General features: G+C 42.3%; 1 protein-coding gene across 1 annotated transcript in view; it reads right to left on the bottom strand.

Annotated features, from left to right (window-relative positions):
- LOC103372897 (voltage-dependent calcium channel gamma-2 subunit) overlaps window positions 1-20,293 on the bottom strand; it is a 93,994-nt gene that overhangs the window by 27,562 nt on the left and 46,139 nt on the right. The window contains exon 2 of the mRNA XM_008302672.1: window positions 710-793. Coding sequence (XP_008300894.1) covers window positions 710-793 — 84 coding nt within the window. The remainder of the gene's footprint in view (window positions 1-709; window positions 794-20,293) is intronic.

Here is a 20,293-nt window from a genome sequence, read left to right as displayed (position 1 = left end):
ATCATATTTATACAGTCATTTCTGTCTTACTGTAAGTTACACAACAGGGGAGCAGAGCTGTAACCATAGAAACGTCTCCCGCTTGCATCCGTTGCTACACTGTGATGGTGACCATAGAAACGGCCGTAACCGTAGCAACATAAACAAATGAAGGTACCTACTCAGTGGCAGGACTATGACTAATTAAGAGCAATACTGGATAAAACCTTCCATGTTTCGACTGTCTGTTCTTCACCAGAATCGCAGCTCAGACACGTTAACCGGACTATTGACCAGACCATAGTAAGAGTGCATCAAGAGCTCAGAGCCATTGTTGTGATTTTTAGGATTAGCAGGCAAATGAGTTCGACAAGCGTCTCTGTCTTGCTTGCACAAAGGAAAAGGGAGCAGAAATCAATGGGCTGTGTTTACAGGGTACACAGCCGACTGTAACACTGCACGTTATGTTACACACAGCCAAGCAGTAAAAACAGACGAGCTGCCTGGCAGGGCTCAGCCTGGCCGGCCTCGCGATCAGAGCAGGCAGCACCGGCAGCACCGGGCCAAGAGCTGCTACTGGCACCCAGTTCCAGTCTGAGCAAAAAGTGGGACAAATCTCAAAAAGACATCTGAGAAGGAGTTTTTTTTTTTTTTCTCTCTCTCTCTCGTGTGGTCACTTCTAAGACAAATGGTGTTTCTCTGTGTAGAAATCAAGAGGGATTATACTCACGTAAGAAGTACTCGGATGGGTCTGCTTCATAATCTGTTTCCTCTGGAAAGTGGTCTATCTGTTTACACATCCCTTTGAAGTTGCCTGCAGGGAAAACAGAACAGACAGTTCAAACGGATGATCTTCAAATGTTGACCTTTTTTACAGCTGGAATGATCAGTCAATTAGTTAATTAGCTGAGAGAGACTGATTCTGAAAACCAGTGAAGTCAAGCAAAAACGGAGAAACTTCTCTTGTCGTTGTTGATTTGCGATATAATTTTTCTGCTTAAGATCCACTGTGTTATAGATTTAAAACTCCCTAAACGTGACACACAAGGAGCATGACAGATTTTTACAACACTGACACGACAGTTTAAACTCAGATGTGCTGCATAACATATATCCAAAGCTAAAACAGCCTTTATGATTTGCTAATTGTATTGCTTCAAATTGAGCTCGTTGATGATAAATTCAATACTTTTACACAGTCAGGCATAAAGAACCTCTGTGGGTTCCTCACCATCACTACTGTAGAATAACCTTTGAGTTCCAAATGGCTACTCGTCAAATTCCTCAGAAAGGTTCTTCAAAGAACTGTTTTGTGGAGTTTGGGTTTCCATTTTGACATTTTTATTCTTATTTCTATTTCAGTGGAATACTTTTTTTTTTTAAACCCATAAACATGATTAAAAAAATATTACACAGTATTGTAGATCATTCTAAATAAAACAGACTTTATGTTTAGATAAATAGGGACCTTGTCGCAAGTCATTTGCACGCAAATCCATCACCAGACAAGATCCCAATTTACCCAAACATTATATTTTACACTGTACATGGCGAAGTATTGCAATTTACACAATTTAAATAAAACTAAAAATAAAACAAAAGTGTAAATGCAGGTGTGAAGTGTAAAGTAAAAACAAAATATCCAGAAGTTGCATGCTTGTGATCTTATTTGTTGAACTTGTTTCCTAGTTTGACATGTGTTGTACTGTAAAGCACTTTGTTTTCCAAAGCTGCGATACAAATTTATGTTTTTTAAAGTTTGATTAATCGGAAAAAGATCACTTCAAACTTGGTTGCAGCTCTGCACTGCTCAGTAACGCTGCAGTTTCTCTGCGGGTCAGCACAGAGCGAGTCAGAGCAGCTCATATCTGTGGACTCTGGTTCTCTGTTCAGGAAACCGAGCTGAGCATCAGGCCTCACTGGCAGCAGTTGGCGGCTTGTAAACACGAGCGGTGCAGCTGCTGCGACCTGGAGCTGCTCCAACTGCTGTGCACAGGGAAGCTCATCTCCTAATGCTGCTTCATTTGGCTGACACCTCGCCGTCCACATTCTCCGTCCATCCAGGAGGCAGCGTCTCCCCTGTCTGCTCCTCTCTGAGTGGAGGTTTGGCGTTGATGAGGTCACTCAAGGTGGCGTGGCGGGGGAGGCGCCCATAAGGCGGCCATTACGGCGACCTGCTGCTGCAGCGAGTGGGCAGATGCCGGGGCGTTTGATTGGACCAGATTAGCGTTTCATTAACTTCTTCATCTTCTCTCCCTCCAGTGTCCCTCTAATTAGGTGAACAGGTGTTGGTTACCATGGCGCCAGGTGTTGCCGAGGTGGTCTTGGCAGCGAGGCATGATGGACACAGCGGGGGGGCGGTTATTACTTTGTGAACGTGGCGGCAAGAGGGGGACCCCCCGGTGATGACCGCTCAGGAAAAAAGAGCCATCAAAGCGTCCTCGATTCGCTCCCCCACCTGCGGACAGCGTTGGTGTCGGACGACCAGCGGGTTGGCGAATGATGCCGTCTGTTACGGGACTTTGGCGGGCAAATGTTTGCTTTGATTAACTCAGTGTCACTTGTCAAGTTTCCATCCAAATGTAGCGCAAATTATAACAGAAAATTAGTAAAGGATGATGGGAATTATATGAAATTAAAACTGATAAGTGAACAGTAGGAGTTGAACGCGATGATATCAGCCTCCCCACATATAAAACCTTCAATACAAACTATCGAAATTGGCTCAAAATGAACATTAACAGGCAAAAAGTTTTGCTTAACATAAACATGAAATATACATTTTCTATTTAGATAAAAACTGAAGTAGGTTCGTTGTATTTTTTGTCAGCACCTCCGTAAGAGTTGACATAGTACCATGATAGTTCCACTACAAGGAAGACCTGATGTTCTCTCAAATTAGGTGGAAAACTATGTGCACTTATCAGTAAAATCAGCCAAAATGAGTTGGTAAAAATCCAGCATCGCACATCCTGATCAGGCACATTGGATAAACAGTTGTAGGCGCCAATAAAATCATTAATCCACTGCAGAAACTGAAGCCACAGTGAGATGTGGCTATTAAAGAAAGCCAGTCAAACCTACAGAGAAAGAAAACAATGGTGGAAAATGTGATGGAATTTATGGTTGTTTCAATATCTTTGTTTTTCTGTGCGGCCGCTTTCCAGCAAAGCCAAAAAAAAAAAAGGAGTCCTGTCATAGAAAAATGTGGTTCCTATGCAAACAACTACATTCTCATTTACATGTGTACTGTATTTTAACCCAAACCATGGCTGTTAAAACTCACCTTAGCTGAAATCCCCTCTCCTAACTCTGCTCTATGAAGCCTGTCATCCTGCTGGACACATCCAGGAAGCTATACAACCCCTATGGCCTAAAAAGACCCTTTTCCCTCAAAACCACTGCACCAAGCACAAGAACTGCCATAAGTATGGATTGTCTCGTGGCTGCTCTGAATGCTACATTACTTTAGATTCCAATGTTTAACACCTTGAAGACAGTGGAGATGACAAGATAGTGCATGTATGCATTATTTAAGTGAAAGTCAACTTTATTCATCTCCTTCATGTGTAGAAATAAATAATCCATCTGTCTATTCATCCATCTGCCCAACAAGCACCATTTGATACAAATAAACTGTTGCTAAGGCTTCTTGGATCCTGTGTTTAAATGAGCACTCCACATCAGATGCTCAGTTGGCCAACGCCGCCGACTTCACTGTAGTTTTTGTGATATTTTCCAAGTAGTTTTGGTGCCTAAACGTAAGCGAACAATAAGTGAAAACAAAACTGAAGTCTACAAATAATGATCCCACATGGGACATGGATTTCAGCCTCTTAGGTAGAAGTCTTGTGTCAAACCGATGCCTCCACTATTTGAGTTTCCTTCAAAACATCACTGAGGATGCAGTTTGGTTGTGCAGGACCTGTGACTGCCACACCTGCATTCAAACACAAAGTCAGTAACTTCATGCTTTAAGACACTTTTCTGAGTTTCAGTGCTTTTTTTTTTCTTACACCCATATTGCAACAACAACAAAAAAAAGGCGACGCATAATTCTTCCTTTCATGCAACACGCTCTTGGTTTCTTTAGCATTTGCTTTGTATGCACATTCAGTTAACTTTTGTATTTTCAACACTTCTTTAAATGAAGTAATCTTATGTTGTGCTCGTTTTTTTTGTCAGTTTTTGTGTTGTTGCTTCTGCATCACCCTAAATACTCAGTGATGTTGTTTAGATCAGTTCAGCTGGTTTGTTTTTGATTTTTCTTAGTTTTGGGGCGCAACAAAACCTCAAAAAAATCCAGCTTGGCCCCTCAAAGACTCATTAATTTTTGTTGGAAAACAACTTTTTAAAGATGACTGTGTGGGAACATCTGCACAAATATATCCACTTAATCTCCTCAGACAAAATCCACTGGAGCATTCATTTCTCCGAATGTCTCAGATTTGGACCATAATAAAAAAAAAAAACATTGATTTTCATCAACAGGTTCTGTGGAAATTAGGACAATGGAGAGGGTGAGAGAGATAAAGATGGTGAAAAGCTAGGAGAGAGAGAGAGAGAGAGAGAGAGAGAGAGAGACAATGTAATGGAAAGAAGAGGGAGAGATAAATATAGGCAGGGCAGGTAACAGAGAGGTTTTGAAGGACGGAGAGGGAAGATGGAGTGGGAGGTGGAATACATCAAGTTTGAGTGTCACAGTAATTGCTGAGCCATGAAAAAGCCCTCCAGAGTTAAACGGACCTGCACAGTTTTTGAACTTGATGCTCTGATATGGAAAGTTCTGCAGGTTTTTCCGATCAGCTGTTCACTAAAGCTAACCGCAGCTCAAAGCCCGTAATCCTGCCAAGCTTTGGGAGCGAACTGTAGTTTTCAGAAGCGTGCTGTAGGTGTAACCCCGCTGCCTCCTGCAGCTACTCCCCCAGGCTGCTGCTGGAAATAACAATATGTTCCTCCTCAACTTGCCCGCTTAAATAAGCTTTAAATAAGTTGCATTTCTAGGAGAGCAGAGGAGGGAGGGAAGGAGGGGAGAGCGAGCCTCCTCTCAGAGCATATTTCACCGAAAGACGACTTGTGTTTACATACGACTACATTACACACTCCCAGTGGAGCTGTCTGAGCAAACTAGCGGCAGCAGCAGCAACCCACAGAGCACCATGTGTGTGTCTTAACAGCGTTATCAAGTGGGTGTAAGATTTGGTTTTGCAGCTGGCCGCCCCATCCACAGTTGTGCGATTTGTAATACCAGCTGTGGAGAGTGGCCTATTGGGGGAACCACTTCAATTAGCGTGCTGAAAGATTTATGTGACACTTAACCGCTCCAAACAGTCCTTTTCTTGTAAGACATGTAAACTCAGCAGGCTGGTAAATGTTTTATAATGGCATTTTCATTTCAGAGAGCTCCCCACGTGAGTGTGAACGCAGGGCCGCGGCGTGGAGAGACCCGCTTGGCCATTAAGAGCTTCGGCGGGGGGACGGCTGCTGAACGGAGAGGTGCTAGTGGCGGCTCAGGTGTGCAGCAGGTCAAAACACTCAGAGAGAAACACCTGTAAGCACCGTGGAGCTACAGTGTACAGTGAGTTACTAAAAGGGCTCACAAGGAGTCTGTCTTCTGTTGTTTCATCTGTTCCTGACTGAAGCAGGAGATGACACAGGGAGAGACTTTTAAAAGATACCAATGAGAAAACATTTCTTCCTCCACACACGTCCAAACAAGTTCATTCTCACGTCTGAACTGAAGGTAGTTGCTTCACGCTTATGTGCAGCTAGAAAAAAAAAGAGGTACAAATCTAGCTGTAAGGATGCCACAAAAAATACATTATAAACGGCTGAATCCTATCAACCTGTAGAAACTGAAAATAAAAGGAGATATCTGTAATGTACAAATATTTGATTTGTACATTTCAGATAACTGCAAATGTCTGTAAAATATTGATATTTTGCTGATTTAAATACAGAAGTGTCATTTTATGGTCACACGTTGTGGAAAAACAAATTACTATTTGTAAAAAATACAGATTTTTGATGTGACTCTAATGTACAGTTCTGCCGTGTTTCTGTCAGTCAATATATAATTGATATCTGTGATTTTATTGATTATTATTTGTAGTTTAACAAAATAAGGAAAATCTGTTAATTGTTATTTTAAAAAGCAGATAAAAAATAAAAATAGTTGCAGTGCAGGTTATCCAATCCTTCTGTTTGGACTGAATGCAATAGCCAGACTGTCAGAAATGAGAGATTTTGTCTTTTTATGTGAACAATCGAGAAAACCCCAACAAATACAACAAAAAAACGCTCCTGGAATACTTTGTATACTGCGGCTTCAGTTCTCTAAAGAGACACATCAGGACATGAAGGATGAAAAATGTTTTCAGGACCAAAGAGTCAACCTCATTTGCTAATTTGTGCTTCCTTTAATCACTGTTTTATCTCAGCGGGCTTCACATAACTAAACACACAACTGAAAAGCAAAACCCTATAAAGCCTCACCGAGAGCACGCTGTAGTCCGGTCGGTAACCACAACCCGCTCTGCCTGCCTGACTGACTGACTGACCGCTATAAATCAACTGGTCATAATTTGCTGCCATTAAAGAAGTCAACGGGTTATCTGAGATCTCCTGCTGGGATTGAACCGTCGCCAACCTCCCCCTGGACCCTGAGCCGGGGTCAGCTGATGTGTTGGAGGGTAGTTCAGGGGGAGCTGCTGCTGCTGCTGCTGCTGCTGCTGCTGGTTTATCCAGACTTACTCAATCAGCCCAGTCACCGCTGGCCACTGTGCCCCCCTATAGTGGGAATGAGCTATGGGCTAACCTCGGCGCCCCCCACGTCCCCTCCTGTCCTCTGCAGCCGTAAAGCACTTCATTACCACAGAGCCTGGAGAGACAGTGAAGCACTCAAGAGTGGAGAGCAGAGGAGAGGAGGTTGCTGTGGCGAAGAGAAGGGGGATGTAGATTTATAGTCGCCCACCACAGCAGGGCTCCGGGTCCGGTCCTGAGGGAGCCGGGTTTATCCGGTCAGGCCCGAACACAGCCAGGATCGGCTATTCCTGTCGCTGTGCTGCTGCTTGTTCGTGTTTTTCCAGAGGAAGCCCCCCCCCCCGGCTGGTGTTCACATATAGGTGCAGGGTCCTGGAGCTTCTCCAGAGCTCTGCTTAATGTGGAAGTGGTCCAAGGTTGAGGTGTTGACTGGTTACAGGAGCTCTAGGATGTAGCTGAGGAGGCTTTTTCTAATGCTGTTGATACCACGAGCACGACCTCCGGCTCCTGGTTTATTAGACGGCAACAGGAAAAGCAAACCCTCATTTTCTCTCCTGCCATTTTTCTCCGAGCAGGAAAGACCGGCCTGCTGCTGAGGAATGTCTCTCCTCGACTCTCAGTTAATCTCCATTTTTGCCACATATGAAAGCCAGACAGAACAGAGAGACTGATGCACATAGTATTTAGTCTTCTAGTCTTGTCTCAATGTATTGATTGGATATTGATAAGGCCGTCTCTTTCTGAGATAACGTCATGGTTTGTCCTAGAGGACTAAGTGAGCGCTACCCTCAGCATATTACACACCAGGATTAGTTCCAGTTAGTGATGCAGAGGTGTTGTTAAAGGCTCAATTTTAAGCAAAAGTGCATCAAAAACTACACATGATATTAAAAGAGCACTCCTCTGGTTTTACACATGAAGATGGGCCCAGTCCGTTTGCTACTGGACGACTTATTGGTGTAAATACAGACCGAGGTTGAACTGAGTGCAGCCTCACACCTAAATGTGTAAAACAAGAAACAGTAAGTGTAACTGATGTTGCACTACTGGATGTTGCACAACGTTGAAGGTGTGCAAAAATCTAAAAATGTAATCAACAGTGTAACAGTGAGCAGATGAAATTAAACTGAGTAGACAGTAGATTAGAAACACACCCGCACAAACAACAAACAAAGCTCTGGTTGTTTTCTACGTTTCTTTTGTGACGAGTCCAGACACAAGAATAGCCCCTTTTAAAAACATCTTACAATATACAGTGTTTTTTTTTAGTGGAAATAATGCATTTTCTGCTTTGGACCAATGTATCCAATACGCATTTTCTTGTGAGACCTGGTTGTTGAATTAGAGTTCAACAACCAGGTTAGAGTTGAATTCTGAGTTTGGATCTTAGGATTTTGCAGGGTAAGTATTGACTAAAATAACTTCTATTCCTGGGCCCAGTTGCTTTCTGATTTTGAACGTTCCTTCCATCTGTCCCCAAATTCAATAAAATTGCAAGACAAAATTGCCAGAGCTTTCGATATAAATCTTGTCTTCACTTTATCCATCAACCTGACTCACACTAACCGTAATATAATGGTCAAGCAAATGAGAAGCAAATTCTTGAATTATATCTCTATAAATGAAAAAAGCTAATTAAGCTTGTTTCCACTGGAGCGAATAAACTAGTCTTTCTAGTACTAGTAGCTACAAGCTTGTTTATACTGGCACGAGATGCCGTGATGTAACTGCACAGAGGGTTGTGGGTCAGAATAGCTAGAAAAGGACGCTGGGTGCAACTGCAAACACATCTGCCCAGATGGAGATCCCAGATGTATTGGGACATACTAAATGTATAACTGGTGTACTGTACCACATGGTGCTATGCATACTGGAACACACCAAAGCTGTTTCTCCTTAAAACCTTCGAAGAAGGAGAAGAAGAAGAAAAAAACAAAATTGTATTGTGAAAAATGGAGAGAAGTTTTCAGGAACTGCTTTAGGTCGTAGAAGTTGTTAACATTATGATGAAATCTGTCTTTCAATGAAAGAAACAGTACATGAATCATGTCAGTCAAATGTCTGCTACGTCAGAATTATCTGAAAAACATATTTCCATGTCCTATATGTGCAACTCTGTTTTTCCGAAAGAGTCAAAAAACCACTTCAGATGACCACAGAAACATTAGTTATCTCATAGTTTTCTGTTTCTATTCATCTTTTCTAATGCAATAGCTCAAAATGTGCATCAGCATACCTTATGGAAATACTCTCACTGTCACCTTTTGCACACATAGTATCCTGAATTAGCACTGAACTTTAACTTTATGTAGAAATAAATAAGAAAACTTGAACTGCACACAAGCTTCTGCACCAGATGAAGCACTGCAAAACTGTTTCAACTGCTTCTCCAAATCATTTGTAATGTGCTGCTTTTTCGCTTGTGTGTGTCACCGTCACACTAACATTGTATTCACATTCATCCGACTGCAGGAAAAGAGCAGAACCGGACAAATCCTCGCAGGGTGTCAGAGGACGGAGACGTCCGGGTCGGTGCTGCCGCCTACACACCAAACAACCTCCAACGGCAATCAAACGTGATCACAGCTGCCACGGCGCCGCAGACGGAGACAAAGGTTTGATGAGACACAAACACGTAGGAGGTGCATGATGGGAAGGGAGGGAGGGGGGGCTGCAGGGGGGTCAGGAGGACTTGACTGAGTGGGAGGTGCCGTTTAAAAGAGAAACAGTTGGACAGAGAGAGAGACTGGAGCCCACTTCTGATTCGTCAGTGGGCGGCATTCTCGAAAACTTTCCAGGCAGCCGCTGAGTGCGTCAGCATCCAGAAACCCCCCCCCCTCCCGCTGTATCCTCCCACCTCCGTCCCTACAGCAGCCGTTGCCATGTGGACATCAGAACCCTTCCGTTGCCATGGATACAGCTACCCCTGCTCGGGGAGGATCACATGGACGGAACCGGTGAGGTGTCTTTAACCCCTGGACACGCAGCGACACAGCGAGCAGTATTAGTCAGCAACTGGTACAGTAGCAGCAGCAGCAGTGAAACCTGCACTCAGGTACGCCGCCGTCCTCCCGGGTCAAACACATAAAGCTGTATTATCAATATATACTGCGTACATGGGTCATTTAACTGCGCAAATGAACACAAATGGTCCCCTGTGCGTCCGCTGCAGCATGCATGCATTGGTATGTGCATATAAATCCCTCTGTGGACCAAAAGGTAATGGGTTCATGCATGTTACACGCTGACATGTTCTCCCTCCTAATGAACAGCCGCCCCAGCAGCAGTGACAAGAGCCCTAATCGCCTTATTCATCTTCATAATCACACCTTATTCATCCTTATAATCACTATATTCATCTTGGTAATGACCCTGCTGAGGCAGGGAGGCCCGAACGCACCGTCGCTCCCATCATGCACTCGCACAACACAGATGTGGCATTTTTTGGGGGCTTTTATTTTCCCCTTGTCAGGCACTCTTGAAGCCACAGTGAGGTGACAGTCTTCAGTAAAGCGACGTGGACGGTGCAAACAGGGTGTCATTTCAGCAGAGATCAAATCGTTTGGAGGTTTTGATTCGATGACTAGATAGTGGGCTTCAGGAGCAGCTCAGATGTGGATCTGGCCTGTTTTACCTCCACCCACGCCACCCGCACCTGTGCTGCTGAATCAGGAGGTGGAGGCTTAAATTGCACTTAAACTGCAACCATTCAGCTTTAGAGGTGCAAAAAGGTTTTCGCTAGCTGACATCCAAACACCTCCAACCCACGACAGGGCCAACTAACAAGGTGAAACAGGGTTTTATAGAGACATCAGTCTCTGATCCTGCAGCTTCTCATTCAGCATTTCTTCCTGAAAAAGAAAGAAAAAAAACAAAAAACGATGCTGGTGTAGGTAGTAGATCATGACTGGCTGTATGTATGTGATTGTGTAATCGTTTGTGTGGAGAAAGAGAAGTACAGCTACTACAATCTGAACGCCAGACTAAGTATGCCATATCTTTTAAGAGTGTACGTTCATTGTCTATACACATTTTATATGTCTAGGTTAGGTTAGATAGGTTTGATATAGAGACAGAATTTTTAAGTCTTAATTTATGAAGATCTTCTGCTGGATATGTATTTATAAAGATATTTGTGAAATTTTAGATTCATGTACAAAGTACTTTCCAAGATCATTTTTAAAAAAAAAGAAAATGCTCGTTGGCCCAGTTTCTGCACTTTTTCTCCGCACATTGAAATTTGAGGCTTTGTTTGAACAATAATATCTATATTCAACAAGTAGATCAAACAATCTCTGATTATGGGTGAGCTGACATGTGAAAAAAATGAAGCAGTGATGAAAAGTCCCATCTTTGGCCACAGAACAACAAACAGACAAAAAAAGGTTCACGCAGAAGTCAAGTAGTTATATCTTCTAAACAATATATCAACTTGTCCAATACTGCAGATTCTAAATCAGTGACGTTATGAGAAATAACACTGAAAATTTCAAGTTTTTCTCCTTAATAGTTCCTGAGATATTGTCTTTTAAACACACAATTTTACAGATACCATTTTAAATATCTATAGAAAACAGTTTCAAGCAAATCACGTGTGGTTCCTGATGATTTGAGAAGGAATGAACCCTCCCAGGAAGCGATGCCTCGTCAAATCTACCAACCTTAAAGATACATTTTTAGCTATTAGTGTAGTTGAATAGCATAGAGCAGCTCGGCTGGTTTCTCCAAGAGGGCAGGATGAGTCATTAAAAACATTATTGTACAATCAGAGAAAAAAGGATGAATTTAGATACAAGTGTCAAAAATGAGGCCTTTTAAAACCCATATTAGACATGTACACCGAAGGCAGAGCGATCAAAGCAGGGCTGTCGGGTAAACATTTTTATTTTGTAGTTTGAAAAGCGAACCAAGGAGCGAGAAGAATACAATATTATCAGCCTGGCAAATAAAGATGCATCTCGCAAGCTGAGAAGTTGGCAGGTATGTAACACAGCGGCTGTAGCTGCAGGTGATGTGGGAGGCAGACTAATGGAGGCAGCGAGGGGCCGTCAGGTTTCGGCTCGTTGGAGGATGACTGACAGATGTTAGGCAGTCATTTGACCTCCCACTGCGCTTTCCCAACAAAGCCGCTCCTCGCTGCCCTGAACGGTGGGATGTCCGCCGTTTCTGATCTGAAACGCCACATCTGTGAGCTGCTGCGGCGCCGCGTGGGCCTGTTTACACCTGAGATGATGTGTTGATGGGAAAGAAACAGGGAGGCGACGCCACCGAAGGAGCGGCGAACCCGTGGGGAGGCCAGACCTGCTCCGTCATACTCGCTTCCCCCCACTGCTTTCTTGACTCCTCCTTTCAAATCACTTTATTTCTACTCTTACGCTTTTAGACTCACTGCATCCTGTAGAGCAGCTAAACATGTGAACGTCGTCACAGCTTTTGTTTTTGCTTCACTCCCCCGACTTTAGGGCCGAGTTTCTGAACTGAAATTTCAACACTGCTCATCAGGAGACTTTAAATCCACAAACGCTTTGCAGATTCCAACATGGAAATTACTAACAAGAGATATGTGCAATGTAATAAGCAATTTAAAGTGGCATTAGCCAAGATTTTTATTATGAAGTAAATGTTATTTGCACAATGGAATCACCATAGCACGCTGGCACCATCTGTGTTTAGACTGGTTTCCGAGAAGTCCTCTTTTAATGATGCAACTCTGTGGTCCAAAATGAACGCTTGTCTAGAGCTAAAAGAACAACTGCAGCAGCCTCGGAAACTCTTAAACATTTCTTCTAGATCGGTCATAAACCTGGTAACTTAACTAATCCGGGAGATCGCCATTTTTCAAACTGGAATTTTTATGATTGAGTTTGATTCTTATGGCTGTTAGTTGTAGCCATGTTGCAAACGCCACTGCTAGCAACTGTTTTTTTTTTTTTTTTCCACTTTAATGACTTTATCTTCCATATCCAGGTATCCAGGTAATATTCAAATGAAGAGAAACCACCATTTATTTGTGAGACTGTTCTCCCTGCAAAATAGAACTAGTAGTTTTAGCAAATATGTAAAAACAACTTATTTCAGATGAGAGCACTCTGTAGTAAATATGAAAAAGAAAAACAAAAAGGCATGTTTTTGTGGAGCGAAAGTCCGTGTGGGAGGAGGTCAGGGTGGACGGATGGGTTAACAAAACATTTAAATTTCTAAACAATAAAAACAGGATTCCATATAATTCTCAAGTGAATTTGAAGTAAACTTTTGAAATATCATAATAGAAAGTTAATTAGCCTTTTTTCCAGCTGCATAACACCATCAAAAAGTGGCAGTATAGGCTACATTACACATGGCTGTAATAAGCAGAGAAAAGAAGGAGAAACAAACAAGACTTTGATCATTACAAGAGAAAAATGGAGAGAAGTCTTCAGAAATGTTTTTTTTTATTCACATGTAATTGTTCCTTCATGTTAGCTGGTATTTTTCATGTTTCATGCTGTGAAAAGACGAAGGCAACAAAAGAAGTCACGTGAGGTTTTATCTTATTCAGAAAAGGTGTTTTTGCAAAAGTCAAAAACCACCTCAAGCAAGTGTAAAAATATTTTTGCAAAATTAGGCAAGTTTTTGCTGTTTACATTAGACTGTTGTAATTTTTTTTCATTTCCAAAAAGTCTTATTTTTAAATCATGACTGTTATGAAGCTAAAGTAATTTTAGGAAAGCTCTCTCTCTCTCTCTTTTTTTTTTTTTTTTAAATCTAAACTGTGATCTTTCCCTAAACCTACATTTGAATTTTTAATTTGTCTGTCAGATGATGTGTTTGGATGTGGTTTATCTGTGCTCCACTCTATCGGCCTCCTGCTGCTGGTAGAGCTCTACATCACTAATAATAACAATGTCAAACAGTTATCAAACCTGAAAGGAAATCAATACGACCTCCACTTATTCCATTGATGACAAAACTGACAACATGTGTCCTGATAACAGCCTTTCACTGTAAAAATGATGCAAACACACTCAGACCTCATGGATTCTCACAAGTCTAGTCTATGTGAAGCCCCAGGTTACAGGTTAAGTTCCTGGAGTTAAAAAGAGGGAAAAAAAACACTAACTTTCTCTAATTTTGCCTTTGATTGTTTACAGCAGACCTCCTCCTTCTGTTTTCTTGCTGTATTATAAGCAAAGACGAACAGCATCACCCTGGGCTGAGAAGAAGTCAGAAGGAGGTGGGAGGGATTTCTCCTGCCTGTGGTCCATCTGTACGCCTCAGCCGAGACGTGTGGAAACACCAGGACCTGCAGGGTCGACTGAGCTGAGTAGAGACGAAGGGTTTGAGATTTCACAGATCCAGGAACAGGAGTACCGGTGAGTCAGCGGTGTCACAGCGGAGTGCGTCACAGCCTTCTGGTCAGAAGGGGTGAAAGCTGCCCGGTTCTCAGAAGAGTCCGTCAGCGGCGCCCGCGGGGAGAGGCATTCCCAGAACGCACGCCAAGTAAACACCTCACGCTAATAACAGCAATCGCAAATGCAACGGCTCACCTACGCCGATCACAGTCATGTAATCAGCTCCACAGGGGGTTTGCATGTATTTGTGCTCTTTAGAAACATGTGCAGCCTCGCTGTTAAGCCCCGTAACATGAACTACATCCGCCTTCCCCAAGTCCCGAGAGCCCAAGTTGTAGAATTCTGATATTTATTTACGCTGATCTCACAAGTGAGGAGTCAAGTCTTAACTTCAGGGTGGACACAGGCCAAAATAAAAACCAAAATGATCGAACACAATACAACAGCTTACCGTCCTAACTACAAAATGAGCTGTTTGGCAGGTCTAACTCATGAACGCACTGTATTTCAACTCACTTCCTCTGAATGAGGAAACATACTTAGACACAGCACAAACACAGGCAGCAGAGCCAAACTAGTTCAAGACTGATCGTCAACTACAGGTAGGTGAGTAAGTGCTGAGAAATGGAAAACAGAGGCAAACTTACATAAGTGGAGTGGGAAACATGGTAATTTGTGTCTCAGCAGCAACACTGAGCAACGACTGTCAGACTCATTCTGCCAAACCTGGTGTAAAACTATAAAAATTCAGCATCACATCGAACATTAGGAAGCTCTGAACCAGCCGCCACTGACTCATGTCAAGCACTAATTATGAAGTGACCGAAGAGAACGTCAGTTACAGCAACCAATCAAAAGTTTTGCCCTGTTCCCACGTCTCTTGACAGTCTGCTTTTACCATCCAGTGTAAAGAGGCATAGTGCATCAACTTTCTAAGGAAACCGAGCTGAAGTAACCGTTTGTTAGACAGAGCAGGAGGCAGAGCTATAAGATGGAGCTAAACTAACCATCAGGTGACTCGCCTCGCCGCTGTCGGACCTAAAGCGTCTTCTCTGCAGGACTGAGCTGAGTCCTGCCTGCAGCACAGCGCCTAATCCCTTACACCTGAATTAATGGACTGGCATGAATATAAAAGCTTTGTCCAGCAGCATCCGCAGCAACATGCCTGAAAAAAAACCCAACGCAATTTACTGTAACAAAACACATCCTGGCAGTGCATGATTCATTTTTGACCCAACAACACAGACAGCAACTGTATGACTGCATCATCGCACTGGGGAAGAAATGCAACTGGGCCAATAAAGTAATGAATTACTTCATTATTCATGAATCATTTTGGGTATTTTTGAAGGAAAAGATACTAATTTCCTTTGGTTTCAGATACCAAGATGTAAAGGTTTGGTGCTTTTATTTGTTTTATAGACTGAACATCTTCAAGCTCTGAAATTAGAAGTAAGTCATCATATGGAATAATCAATCAAGTAATGAAAAGAACTGATAGTGTCAGAAACTGAAAAAACTTCCTGTCATTGTTACTTAAAAGCCGAAGATTAAAGATCCCATATTGTGCTTTTTGGATCATTCTTTCTTTTTTTTATGATATATTTTGTGTGCGTTTGATTTTTTTAAAATTTTATGTAGTCATTCTCTACGACCGGAAACTGCTCCTCACCTGCCTGAAATGGTTCGCCTAAAGTGCAGGCTTTTCTTCTCTTACTGATCTACATCACTACGTTACACATTTGCATAACCTGTGGCAGCGAGGATGCCAGAAAAATACATTAAAAAATGCTGAAATACTGTTATGAACAGTGAATAACAGTAAATATCTGTGAAATAATGATATTTTTAGGGGACTGAAATACAGTAAAACAACATGATTTTATAGTCACACATTGTAAAAGAACAAATTACTGTTTGTAAAAATACAGATTTTTGAAGTGGACTTTGTTTACAGTTTGTTTTTTCAATTTAACATATAAATTACTACATTTTTTCTTTATTTTTGCTTGTTATTATCTGTAATTTAACAAAACATGTGAAAGTTAAGTACATTTTTTACAGTGTAGTGTCATTGTTCAAACAAACAGAGTCCATCATTATTTCCTTGCTCAAGCCACTTCTGCTATAGCTACATCACTAAACTTATCTTAGGTACGTAACCGGCGTTGCCTCGCTTTTCTCAGGGCAGCTGACCAATCAGGACACACTGAACCTTAAAGAGACAGGAGCTAATGTTTTAACCAATGTTTTAAAGTGTATAAACCTATTCAATTACACCCTAAAAATAAAATTCTAAAGCTGTAGATGTGCAAAATACGGGCTCTTTAAGTGTCCAGGTTCAAAGATGTTCAACTCATGACTAAAGAAGACAAAGAAAGCGAGAAAATATTCCTATCTGAGGAACCAAAACTAGCAAATTCTTGGCAGTTTCCCTTATAAATGACTTTTTGTGCACCAAAGCTATAACAAATATGTGGTTGGCACCTTCCCCCATTACAGGTTTCTAATGTGAGTTTATTAGCTGATATCAGATTAGTAGTGAAGTTCTTTTAGGTATGTAAGTGTAAAGATGAGTTGTATTTGTTCATCCTCTGTTCCAAACAATCCAGCCTTAGACCCAATCCGCTCCGGAGAGGACACGCTCTGCAGCACATCTTATAAATAAATAAATGTTTACATGCATGCTCGGCTCAGGATGCAGCATGCAAAGAAAAACTCTCAGAAGGTTGTTGAAAGCGTATTTCAGGCCCACATCATCCCTCTGAACAAACCCTTCATCCTCCTCTCAAACAAAACAGCGATCGATAGCTCTCCTTGTCCGTTTCTAACGCCAGCTTCTTCCCTTTCATCCCGTACGGTTTAGCTGAAGCTAATCAACTTGTTGTCAAACGTGACGCTGCGTAGAAACGGGGGTGACGCAACGCTGCTTGTGTGTGTTGAGTTCTCACTGTGTGAAGCTTCACGTATGAGCAGGAGAACAAAGCGTCCTTTAAACTTCCTCACCTCGGGTTTATATCCACAGCCTGGAAAACATCACACTCAATTTAATAAACTGGCAGCAGCACTGAGGTATCTGTGCCGCCGATTGTTCGCCTCTCTGCGCCGCTGATGATGAAGTTGTAGCTGATGCTCTTTGGCTGTGATGAAATCCTAAATGATTTGACCCCACCGGCGGCCTTTTTCTGTGATTTACATCACACGCTGTGGAAGTGAGCTCACGGTATCAGTGTGAAATCTGCACAGCCAGCTCAGAGGGACGCTCGCTGCTCGTTAATAATAAATAAATTCCCTCTTAAAACAGCTGCCCATTGATCTCGCCAACGTGCCGCTCTCTTATTTAAATCAACCGGATCCCGGACTGCCGTTAATAACAGCGGGAACACTGGAGGACGGATCTGCTTTCAGTGTGAAAGATCACAAATCAAATGCAGTCGATGCAGCTGTTTCACCCGATTATAACAGTTACTGTATGAGCAGAGAGTCCCGCTGACACAGAGGAGGAATGACGAAGAGCTGCTACTGTTAACTCTCATTGAATTTACAGTTTTTTCCTCCATTTCTCACCAGTTAATCTCATTGAAATGTCCATAAATGTGCATACAGATAGTCCCAATTAATAAAGATGTTGAATCAACTCACCCTCGTTAGTTGGCTTTTTTCATGAAAAATGACTTCAATTATTACAAAAAAACAATGAAACAACTACTTGTTTCAGCTCTAAAGTAAATTATTAAAAAAATCCTTGCTGCAGTTTTGGCCAGTAATTGTGTAAATATAAGGATCCTAAATGCAGTTTGGTAACTGGAAAACGAAATAAGCAGTTTTAAAATTTTTGGGGGGGGGGCAAACAATAAATGTATTTATTTTTGTGTTTTAAAGCATGTCAGTGGTGTGTTTCTACAACCTGACCTGGAGTAATTTCTGTCCTTACAGTAACAAGTATTAAGTTTAATATTTACCATCTAAACACACAAAATCTGCCGTTAATGTGAAATGACAAGCAATTTCAACCTAGAAGTTCGAGGCTTGCATGATCCACTGATGGTGAAAACGTCTCTCCTGCTTGTCTCGTTAGCTCATGTTTAAACAGAGTCACATTAAATTTCATTCCACTCATTAGCAGAGGTCAGCGTCTTCTGTCAAAGTGTCCTCGAGCAAAACGGTGAACCATCAACCTGCTCACCCGGAGAAGTCACTTTGAATAAGGTGTCAATTAAAATGCAATGTAAATGTAAATGAAGAGACTGAAAGATAGCGAGAGTCAAAGAGGACGAAACACACAAGGAGCAGAGAGCATGCTGGGTAATATGCGGCCTACTGATCGCCCCCTGGTGGCTGGACACAGTACGGGTCAAAAGGTCTGCCCACTTCATGTTAATAAATGGGACATGAGCCAAACTAAACACATTATAAAAAGTACTTTATAAGTACTTATCATGTGCATGTTCATTAAAGTACCAAGATTTCAGTTAAATGACAAGATGAACGTTGTTTCGAAAAAGGTCGACCAACATCAACCAGCAGCTGGTAAAGATGCACTTCCAGGCTCATGCTATGTCTCCACAGGATCCAGCAAAATCCTGCTTCTCATTCATTGTGCATGTGAAACATACACAAAGCATTGTGGGGCGTGTCGAACGACAAGGCGTAGCGTTGCCTGCGAGCTGCCTGCAGCTCATTTGCATAAAGTAAGCTAAACTAGCCATTGTTGAACTAAAATGAAGACAGATTCAGCAACTGTATAGCCTGTTTCTCGCCTCAAATGTTTTCAGAAACACTTTTCGCTTGAGTTTTCATAAAAAAAGCGAAAGTTTGCAACCAAGCCGCCATTTTGGTTCACGGCTTCTACAGGACTGGCGTCTGGTGAATGGGAGAGCGGCTGTCATGTGACCACCTAGTGGCCCGCTAGTGCACGCCTGTCAAGCCGGCGACGTTCACGAGTTACTGCATGGGTAAAATTTCCCCCGTGGACAAGTAGCATCAGTTCATGGAAGTGGAATGACCACCAGAATCTTGGCCAAAACACAGCAGGTCACAATCAACGGCATTAATAAATTTCACAAGCATTGATCTACAGCTGGAGGTAAAAACATGAAAACAAAAAGGTCTACAAAGGTCAGTTTAAACGGTCCCTGTCACCACTGCATCCGTTTTTTCCCGTCCTCAGACGAATATAAACATATGCAAGGAACACAACCAGACAACCCTAACTCTCTGCACAAGCTCACATCGCTAACGAACATCTGGGCACCAGCTATGACCAGTTGAATGAACAATTCATCCACAACAGCAGAAGGATGAATTTAATTGACCGTTATTGGTGAGTAAAACTGAATTTATATCAATTGTTGTGCTGCAGTATTGCATGTCTTTGAACAGGTTGCACTTAAACGAGTGTTTGTCTTGAATTTGTGAAGCTTTGGTTGTGCATTTAAGTGTTGACTTTCTTTACAGTAATAACTGTTGCAAAGAAGAAGGACAGTAAATAAGTACAATTTAGAGGTAGAATCGTGACTTGACATTCCGGCCCTTAGCAATCCAAGAACCTTGCTATCCGACAGGTTTTTAGGAAAAATGAACGGAACCCATGAAAATAGCCTTAACTTACTTACAGCCTTGGATTTTGACACGACATTTTATGTCACAAATAAGGATGATTGTGTATTATCTGACTCAACAATCTGACAGATTGGCTACATTCAGACTGCAGGACTTAATGCTCGATTCAGATTTTTTTGTGAAATCCGATTTTTTTGCGAGTTCGTTCGCATTTCCAATTAAATTCCACTTGTATGTGATCTCCTGTGTGAACTTCATATGACCTAAAAGTGTCCCGCATGCACAGAAGAGGACACAATGACGTCACACGCAGTGAGTGTGCTCGGTCTCTGAGGAAGTAAACACGGATGGTAACGGTGGAGCATATCTTTAGATTTTAAAGTTTTTTTTAAAAAGTAGTTGTCCAACTGGAGCCAGCACAATTATGACGCAATTGCCATGGTTGTGGTATTCTGCCCCCCCCACTGCCACCACCACCACCGCCACCAATGGTGGAAACAGAACTGTGACGGCTAACTAAACTGGCATCAGCAGCCAAGTACTGCCTGTGCGTTCCGGCCACTTCCATCCCATCAGAGCGCTCCCCCCCAGGGTGGAAGTGGCCGTTCAAGCATCAAGCCCTACTTGTATCTTGACCTCCGTCTTGACAATCTGACAGC

This window comes from Stegastes partitus, unplaced genomic scaffold (genome assembly GCF_000690725.1).
Source record: "Stegastes partitus isolate 25-593 unplaced genomic scaffold, Stegastes_partitus-1.0.2 Scaffold1853, whole genome shotgun sequence".
Lineage (NCBI taxonomy): Eukaryota > Metazoa > Chordata > Actinopteri > Pomacentridae > Stegastes > Stegastes partitus.
Note: the sequence above shows the minus strand (reverse complement) of the source record. Positions and strands in the feature narration are given on the sequence as shown.